A 10266-nucleotide genomic window follows, 5' to 3' on the forward strand; every position below is an offset into this window, starting at 1 on the left:
GATAAATTCTAACAGATAGTTTATACGCAATACTTTTTTTTTTACATTCTTTTTAACAAAAATGCTGCACTTTGAAACCTTTTCAGTTTGGGGGCTTTAAAGATACATACAGTACTAATAAAGTGGTGGATGTTACCAAAAGTTTGTTAGTGACTGAATTCATGAATTATTTTCCCCTAATAAACTTTGAATTTGTTTTTTTATGAATTTGTCATTTAAATCCTTTTTGTTTTGTTTCAGTTGAGTGAAGATGATGTGGTCAGAATTAACGCAACTGATCAACAAAGCTTCATCGACAGATTTCGAAGGTTTACCCACTCTATGAATGCTTGGTATGATGCACTGGGAGGAGAGAATTATGAACCCAATGACGACTCTTCCTCTGGCATGGCTGCTAAAGTAAGTTCTTCAAACATTCTACCTTTCTATAAAAAGAACGGGGTTTCTCGATATTTCAGTCATAGGACAGGCCTGAAAATATTTCAAGTTTTGAGGATATTCCATTTAATTATCGGAAACTTGTAGGATGCGACATCTATTGTTATTTTATAAGGTTTCCCTTGACACCTTCCAGCATTAACTTTAGTCACAGCTTAGCACCTGAATCAGTTATAGGACAGGCTTGAAAATTGTGCCAACCCTTTCCTCTTGCGAATACACCAGTTAATTATTTACCTCTTGAGAATAACTCCTATACTATTGAGAATACTCTAGGAGTTAAATATTTAATTTTCTCGAGTTAAGTATTATTTAAAATTGAAACTTACCAATGTAAAGAAGGCAGAAGATTACTTTTGCCCTTAGTACTTAAACTGTGGTTTGGATTTGGATTATAGAATTTAGGCCCATAGGCCAAGCACTAACGTAGGGGACCCATGAGGTAATTTGTGGAATAATTAATCTTACTGATTTAATGCTGCTTTTAGGAATAAGTTTTAAACTGTACAATACTAGTTCCATATTTGTCCATAAGGATAAATAAAAATATTTTTTATTCACAATTTATTCAAATAAACATCCAAAGGTTAGTACCATAAATGGTAGTCAACAGGTAGATTCACAATTTATTCACCATAAGTGGTCACCAACAAGTAGATTCACAATTTATTCAAATAATCATGCAAAGGTTACTACCATAAATGGTCATCAACCGGTACATTTGGACTGATCACCTCAGTGTGTATCCATAACAAAGACGAGCCCTACTATTCATTAAGCCGAATTGCAATAATTGGTGCTAAAATTGGATTCCGAATTATGTAGTCTGCAAACATCTACCACTGACCCAGCATGCACTTTGCTCAAGCAGCTGCTCAGAAGAAATAGTAGACAAGCCCTACAAGAAGAAGAAGAGAACAAGAAGAAGATTCTTGCTTCACAAGAACAAGATGATTCTTGCTTCACAAGAACAAGATGATTCTTGCTTCACAAGAACAAGAAGATGATTCTTGCTTCACAGGAACAAGATGATGATTCTTGCTTCACAAGAACAAGAAGAGAAGAAGATTCTTGCCGAGAGAAGATTCTTGCCTCACAAGAACAAGAATAGAAAAAGAAGACATGCCTCACAAGAACAAGATGATGTTTAATAAGAACAGAAACAGATACTTCTAGAACAAGAAGAGAACAGATGCTTCAGAACAAGAGAAGAATTAGAAAAGATGCCTTACAAGATGAAGAAGAGAACTAGTCCTCTCAAAATATTCGGCTAATGTGTATACACCTAAAGGTGTGCACTATCTTTGTATTCTTGGCTTAGGAATGATTCTCTCTAGTTGAAGCTTCTAGTTCAGTGGTGCACAAATTTTTCTCCCTTTGTTGAAATAAATTTCTTTCAGATTTGTGGTAAAATGCTATATCACTAAGCCTTAATAGTTCTTCAAATGGAAAGGTGATAGATCTTTGTCCTTCATCCGGTTCATACTCCATGATCAGGAAAGCCCAGCATTGCAGGGCCTTCCATTTCAAAAGGACCATCCAGCATACTTTCATTCTATAAAAGGACCATCTGGCATACTACTTGCAGGGAAGCTCACCATTACAGGGCCTTCCATTCCAAAAGAACCATCCAGTGTACTTTTTGCAGGAAAGATCAGCATTGCAGGGCCTACCATTCCAAAAGCGCCATCAAACATACTTTATGCAGGGAAGCTCGGCATTGCAGGGCCTTCCATTTCAAGGACCATCCAGCATACTTCCATTCCAAAAGGACCATCAAGCATACTTCATGCAGCAAAAGCTCAGCATTGTAGGGCCTTCCATTCCAAAACGATCAGATCGATAATGTAAGCTCAGAATTGCAGGGCGTTCTTATTCCACTCCAACAGCAGAACATGTCAAGAGGGACCATTCTACATACTTCTCACACGAAACCTAAGCATTGAAGAGTCTTCAAGAGCAGATGATGCCAGAGGGAACCATCCTGCATACTCCTTGCAGGGATGCTCAGCATCGCAGTGCCTTCCATTCCAAAAGGATCAGTAATGGTGGTACCACAAGAACTAGAGACATGAAGCATCCCTGCTAGCACTCATACCCCTCAGCAAGACATTCTCATAATGGGGGTTGAAGTAGTAGTGTTCAGTGATGGCAGGCGAGTGGTGTTGCCCACTCACTCTTCTACCACAAAGTTTCAAAGACCAATTCCTAGTTTGTAATCCTGAAAGAAGAGGAAAAAAACAATGGGTAAAATTTGGGGCATACAAAACTTACAGTGGAGAATAAATTTTTTTAGACATCACGAAAGGTATAAAACCAAAGCATTCTCAATTGACTTACTTCAGACTATTAACTGATGTTGAATTCTACCCAGAATTGTCCAGCTCCCAAAGAGCAATAGATGCAGTGCCCCATGTAACCTATTTGGTCTGCCATATGGGATGACAGAGTGGTAAGGATTGCAGCAACAGCAGATTTTGCCGTAGACGTACAAATTTCATAGATATTCACCTCTCACTCAGGAGGGAGCATCCCCAGGAAAGGAGAAAGGAAGGTCTGGCAGCAAGGAGAATGAGGAAAGCTACCATGCAATGGCTGCCTTTTCTACCAAGAACCTTCCAACAGCTGTAACTTCTGCCCTACAACAGCAACACTATGAGCCTGAAAGAAAGATTTAAACAGTTGAGCCTGAAAGAAAGATTAAGATTAAACAGTGGAATCACTTTGGAAACAATTGAGGGGAGGAAATTCCAATCTTTACACCCTTCCCACCTATGAAAACAAACTTTGAAAACAACAAAACATAACAATTTGTCAAAAATTGTATTTTTCCTAACTATACAAACCTGAGGTCCTTTACAATAGGCATGTAACTTGCGGCAGCTGGAACCGGTCGTAAACTTCGAACAAGGGAGTTCAGTAGTTAACTGCTTTTCCGACAGTCCACGCACCGCGCGACTGGGAGGTGAAGATCCACTTTGCTTTAGGCACAGGAAAAAACAGAGTGAGGGGTGGCATGAGGTGGGACTATGTGTAAAGGACCTCAGGTTTGTATAGTTAGGAAAAATACAATTTTCGACAAATTGTTCTTTGTTCCGATATGAATACAAACCATCGGTCCTTTACAATAGGAAGACTCACTTCTTGGTGGGTGGAATCTGAGTCTTATGAACAGACTGGTGTTCGTCCAACCTTGGTTCCCTCCCTGGTCGTAAGAGCAGAGGGAGGGATCCTAGCCTCTGCCCAATGATCGGAGTATGTACCGCAGGATCAATGGTCAGACCTCTGGAACCAAGTAATAAGAGGGAGGCAAGCGTACCTCTTAAAACTAGCAAGCAAGAACTTGTTCCTATTGCCGAAGTCATGGGTTGTCTCCTGTTGGCTTCCACTCCCCCCCCCCCCCCCCCCTTGTCGGGGGAAGTAGTGGATAATCACTCCTATTCCTAATGAAAGGGATAGGATGGGGCTCGGTCGAGTAGCTTACCTGCATCGCCTCCTGTTCCAGTGTAGTGACGACCGCGTCCCTCTGCCCACAGGTAGAGAGAGAAAAAGATTGGGAAGAGAAGGCCAGTCACACACTCATTCACCCATCCCTTCATGCAGTCACACAAGGATGCGATGCTGTTCTGTCCGCTCGGGTGCTGGGTAAGCTACACAACGTGTTGAGCAGCCACCACGGGTCCCAAGGAAAAAGTGTCCAAGGACCTGTGGGCTATATCCCGATGGCAGGAAGAGGTGAAGGTGGTCTGGTTGGACCAGACCCCTGCCTTCAGTACCTGCGCCACGGAGAAGTTCTTGCGGAACGCAAGGGAAGGACCAATACCTCTGGCTTCGTGGGCTCTCGGACGAAGAGTATGGATGTTGTCGCTACCATCAGCTTCGTACGCCCTCCTGATCACCTCACGCAGCCAGAAAGAAAGTGTGTTCTTAAATACTTCTTTCTTGGTCACCCCGGTGCTAACGAAGAGGCGTCGACACTTCAGATAGCGCCATAGCGCCCTCACAAGACAAAGCAGCATCTCATCCGCATCGTTGTCGGTGAAGTCCATTAGGGAGGGGATTGTGAAAGACTCAAACCGGTCGGCAGGGTCCGAAGGATTCTGAGTCTTCGCTACGAAGTTCAGTACGAAATTGAGTGTCACAGATCCCCATCCCCTGGAATGCTTGACGTCGAAGGAAAGGCCATGCAGTTCTCCTACTCTCTTTGCTGATGCCAGGGCCAGCAAGAAGACAGGGCCAGCAAGAAGAGGGTCTTGAGGGTCAGATCCCTTTCTGACGACTCTTGGAGTGGCTCGAAGGCACTTTGAGTCAAACTCCTAAGGACGAGAGTCACGCCCCACCCTGGGGGCCAGAGTTCCCTGGGTGGGAAAGAGCTCTCGAAGTTCTTCATTAGCAGGGAGATCTCAAATGAGTTCAAGATATCCACTCCCCTCAGTTTCAGGACTAGGGCCAGGGCGGCTCTGTATCCTTTGACTGTGGGGACGAGAGGAGCTTCTCTCGGCGAAGAAACCAGGAAATCCGCCACCTGCTGAAGAGTGGCTCTGAGAGGAGATAGACCCCGTCTACGACACCATGGGGGAATCCCTCTCGGTGCTCTGCGAGAAGAGCCAGCAGGTCCGGATACCAATGGGAGCCACCAGGATCATCTTGAGATTTGGGGTGGTCAGCACTCGATGATCACCTTGCAAATCAGACAGAACGGGGGAAAGGCGTAAACGAAGAGGTTGTCCTATGGGTGTTGAAGAGCGTCCTCTGCAGCTGCCCATGGGTCTGGCACAGCCGAGTAGAAAACCTGAAGTTTTCTGAAGTTTTCTGTTGTGCCTGGTGGTGAACAGATCCACGACTGGACGCCCCCATAGGTTGAAGAGCCTTTCTGCCACGTCTGGGTGTAGGGACCATTTGGTCCCTATCACCTGATCCCGACCGCTGAGCTTGTCTGCTACTACATTCCTCTTGCCTGGAATGTAGTGGGCTGACAGCTCTACCGAGTGAGCCACGGCCCATTCGTGCACCTGCAACGTCAACTGGTGCAACGGGAGGGACACTAGGCCCTCCCTGTTTGTTGACGTATGCCACTACCGTGGTGTTGTCGCACATCAACACCACCGAGTGTCCCATCAGACAGTTCTGGAACTCTTGGAGAGCGAGGAACACTGCCTTGAGCTCCAGGACGTTGATGTGAAGGTGCTTGTCGTGATGATCCCACACTCCTGCAGCCAGCAACTCCTCCAAGTGTGCGCCCCATCCCTCGGTTGCCACGTTTGAAAACAGCAACATCTCCGGGGGGGGGGAATGCGAAGAGGCACTCCTCTTGCGAGGTTCCTGTCGTCCAGCCACCAGGCTGCCTCACCTCCTCCGTGAGGGACACGGGGAAGTATGGCGGGTCTCTTGCCTGTGACCAACTCTCCTTTAGTCTCCATTGGAGAGACTGCAGGTGAAGACGCCTGTGAGGGACTTACTTCTTGATTGACGACAGGTGACTGATCACAGCTTGCCACTGCTGAGCTGACTGTTCCTGCCAAGACAGGAACTGGTAGGCTGCCTCCCTGAATCTGCTGATCCGCGAGTCTGCGGGAAAGACTCGTCTTGCTACCGTATCGGTCAGCATACCCAGGTACTTTCCTCTGCTTGGGCTCGAGATCTGACTTTTCGAAGTTCACCATGATCCCCAGATTGCGGCAGAACTCGAGGAGTTGATCCCTGTCCCGTAGCAACTGTGAGCGGGAGTTCGCCAGGACAAACTAGTCGTCGAGATGTCCCAAAAGACGTATCCCTGACGAGTGGGCCCAAGCAGACACCAGAGTGAACACTCGCGTGAACACCTGTGGGGTGGTTGAGAGACTGAAGCAAAGTGCCCTGAATTGGTACACCGTCCCATCGAGGATGAAGCGGAGGTACTTCCTGGAGGATTGATGAGCAGGTATCTGGAAATACGCGTCCTTCAAATCCACCGAAAGCATAAAGTCGTTCTCCCTGATGGAGTCAAGCACAGAGCGTGCCGTCTCCATCGTGAACAGAGACTGGCGAATGAATTGGTTCAGGGGAGAGAGATCCATCACCAGGCACCAGCCCCCTGAAGATTTCTCCACCAGGAAAAGACGCTGTAGAATCCCGGTGATCGATCCCTGACGATCTCCACAGCTCCTTGCTCAGCATGGCTTGGACTTCCTGCCAATGTGCTACGTCCTTGGATGTTCCGGGTACGTAGGTCTGAAGGTGGACCGGGTTGGAGGTGAGGGGTGGCCGAGACTCGAAGGTTAGTAGATACCCCTCCCAAAGGGCGTCTACTATCCAGGTCTCCGCTCCATAGCACTGCCAAGTTGCCCAATGGCTCGCCAGGCAACCCCCACTTCTGGCAGCAGGTGAGGGGGGAACGCTGTTCCCCACCTCTCTTCAGCTGCTTCTTCCCAGCTCCCCCTCGTGAGAAGGAGGGCTGGTTACGGTCGCTCCGAGAAGAAGTCGAAGGCAGAGTCTTTGCCCTGGGCTTTGACGATGCGATCATCTTGGCCGCAGAGGAAGCGCTAACCAAGCCCTTGGGCTTGGCCGCAGTAGCTCGAGGCTGCCCAGACACCTTCAAGACTGCCTGGTGTACTAGACGGTCACTGTCATCAGTGCACCGTCGCTCCACTGCAGCGTCCACCATCTCTTTTCCAGGAAAGAGAGAGGAGGAACTCAGCACCGTCCGTTGCGAAGACCCAGAGCCGCCTCACGCCCAGCCGCCCTGGTCACTCGGGTGAGGACCGTGTCCCTACGCTGAAGAACCAGGTTGGCCCACAGGTTTGCCTAGCTCCGGGATAACCTGTTTGGGCGGCAGGGGGTCCTCTGATGGCACGTAGAATCTCCTCTGTCGCAGTAGAGGCGGGGGAAGTAGCTTGGAAGACCTGCCAGACCGTAGCGAACCTTCCTGTCCGAAGACGAGAGAGTCCACCTGGCCCCGAACCGAGTCAGCCAGAGCCAATTGCAGCAGACCCGTCGTCGTCTTGGGTTCCTTCTTAGGACCCCAGAACGACTCTAGCTGGGACGTGGGCTCAGAAGGTGGCAAATGACCTCTGGATCTCAGGAGTGACTGCCTCTCGAGACCCTCCTCCTTCGGAAGGAGGAACAGCGACAGACCCCTCCTGGTCTCCTCCTGCCACTTGTGCATACGACCTGGTCGGTCCTCAGACCGTGCCTGGTTCGTGGTGGGACCGTGAGGAGCACGCTCCTCACGATCACTCTGGATCGCCTCGCTCTTCCCGGCCTAACCCGAGGAAGTTGAAGGGATAGGAGAGGAAGACCTGACGCTCCCCCCTAGCTCAGCGGTAGAACCGGTGTGCTTGGGGGGCTGCAGGCGATTGCCAACCCGCGGTGGCGATCGAGCTGCAGGCCTGGTCTCGATGGGAACGGCGGTCAGGGGACCTGCAGAGACCACTGTCGCGGTGGGAGCGGTGCCTATCCTCACGGCGCGTCGAACCACTGGAACGAGAGGCCAAGCTGGAACCTGGTGTAGCGGCAGAACCCTTAGCACCAAGTGAGGAAGTACCGGTGTTAGCCGGTACGCCTCTGGTCCCCGTCTTCTTCTTCCTTGCAGAAGGAGAGACGGGCCCTGCTCCCGATGGACCAGCAGAAGAACCCCCCGTCCCACCGCAGTGAGACGGGTCCTTAGAAGTTCCCGAAGGAGACTTCTTAGGGGGGGGAGGAGGCAGCCTTCTTCTTCCTCGGCTTGGAAGCCTTGGAAGTCGAAGGGGAAGAGGCGGCAGCAGGTGACGACAACACCCCTCCTCTTCCTCCTCTTCTTCGTCAGCTTCCTCAGGACAGATGTCAGGTCCTCCATCCAGGACGGAGCCGGGGCTATTGCCGAAGCAACACGGCCTGGCTGCACCTGTCCGGAAGGACCCGCGACTGGGGCAGCAACACCATAGGCAGGAACGACATCAGCAGGGGCTGGTCCAGGCACGACAGGAGCTGCAGGGACGGCAGGAATGTCAGGTACAGCAGGAGGCGGAACAGCAATTAGTGACATCCTGGGTACAGGTGGAAGGTCCAGGGGCGAACTCTTGGGGCACCGAAGGTTGGGGGCTGAGGCGAGCGGCAAACCCGGCACGACCCTCCTCGGGAAACCAGCAATCGGGGCCTGCACCGCAGCTGAGGGAGTTACCGTAGTAACATGCTGGGAATACACCAGGTGAGGAGGCGCGGCATACCCCGGGGTCAAGACGGTGGTGGTGGTGGTGGTCACCGGCCATGGGTGACCGGAGCAGCACCCGCCAGGTGATGCAACAGCCCCCGAACGCTCGGCGTCCCCTGGAGGCCCAGCAAGAACCATACCTGGCCGAGGTCGTCGCCCACAGCAGGAGCACCTGAGGTGGCAAAGGTCGGGTTAGTAGGAGGGGTTCCCCCTCGCATGGGGGGGACAAGCCCCACCCCGAACGAACAGAAGACCCCGGGTACAATTGAATGTAGGGGTACCTCGCCCCCTCCTCTACACTCAACGGATCGGGTGAAGAGAAGGAACGATAAACTCCTCCCGAAGGGGAAGGAGCCATACGCGGAAACTGAGATGGCGGCAGGAAGGAAGACGACGTGTCTGTGACCAAGGACATCGCCGGAGAAACCTCTGAGGACTCTGTGGCAGGCTTACATCGCTTTCTCCTACCCTCATAGAGCACCACTCCTCCGACCAAGAATTACACAAATCACAGGGCTCGGCCCGAGAGCATTCGCGCCCTCGGCATCGAGCGCACAATTCATGAGGATTCACTTCTGGAAAGGAGCGGAAGCCCCCACACTTACGGCCCTCCACACCAGGGCAAACTCTGCGGCTGATGGGGGGGCGTGGGGACGTCTCCAGCTCACGGGAATCCATTACAAAAGTCAATAATAAAATACAAAGCACACGTACTTACAGTATTTTACCATACACACAAAGCAAACCAAGTTTGAGAAGATACAAAGCGTACGACGATAGCGGGCAGAGAGGCGAACAACACGTCTGTCTCCGTCGGCGGCCGAAAGCAAAGTGGATCTTCACCTCCCAGTCGCGTGGTGCACGGACTGTCAAGACAAGCAATTAACTAACGAACTCCCTTGTTCGAAGCTTACGACCGGTTCCAGATGCCACAAGTTACATTCCTATTGTAAAGGACCCATGGTTTGTATTCGTAAACAAACTAATTTTTTCACACTCAATTTTTTCAAACAAACTCAGAGATAAAAACACACAGCTACTAAGCATCACAAGAAGTGCAGCAATACATTTTCGTATGACAATAGAAAAAGTGGGTAGTGACGGAAGGTGATCATCAACTAACAGACTTATCAGTTTCAACAACTGTTCTAAGAAGACAGGTGATTTAACATGAAATGAGGGAGAGATGTTAGTCCAAGTTCACCAAGACATTTTAGTTAAGGAGACAGAGGAAAATATTACAACTGATCACTGGAAGTCCTTGAAACAGGATGCTAAATGTAATATCTACAGGGAAGATAGTACCAAAATTTTAGTGTACTAAATATAGTTTGGTTCTAATGTGAAACTACGGACATTGACATTATTCTTTCCACTTTTTTAAAAAAGAAATTGTTTCTAATTTACTAATGCCCACATTATTTGGAAAACAGATGGCCTCATTCTTAGGTGGAGGGAGGCACCTTCAGGAAGCAGTGAAGAAGGACGCAGTGCCCACCTTCTTAGAAATCACAAAAGGCCTTGATGGAAGACACCCGCACTGCATCCAGAGAGCTCTTTGTCGCATAAACTCGCACACTTATGGAACTTCCTTCGTTTCCAAACTCGCCATTCAGTTTTTAAGGTTATACTATTTCCATTCTTTTATATACTTATCAAGA

The 10266-nt window shown here is 49.4% G+C and overlaps 1 protein-coding gene across 1 annotated transcript in view; it reads left to right on the plus strand.

Moving 5' to 3' along the window:
- LOC135213122 (uncharacterized) overlaps positions 1-10266 on the plus strand; it is a 42956-nt gene that overhangs the window by 30619 nt on the left and 2071 nt on the right. The window contains exons 7-8 of the mRNA XM_064247028.1: positions 241-399; positions 10039-10229. Of these exons, the coding sequence (XP_064103098.1) occupies positions 241-399; positions 10039-10229 (350 nt within the window). The remainder of the gene's footprint in view (positions 1-240; positions 400-10038; positions 10230-10266) is intronic.

Source organism: Macrobrachium nipponense, chromosome 42 (assembly GCF_015104395.2).
Source record: "Macrobrachium nipponense isolate FS-2020 chromosome 42, ASM1510439v2, whole genome shotgun sequence".
In the NCBI taxonomy this organism is placed as follows: Eukaryota; Metazoa; Arthropoda; class Malacostraca; order Decapoda; family Palaemonidae; genus Macrobrachium; species Macrobrachium nipponense.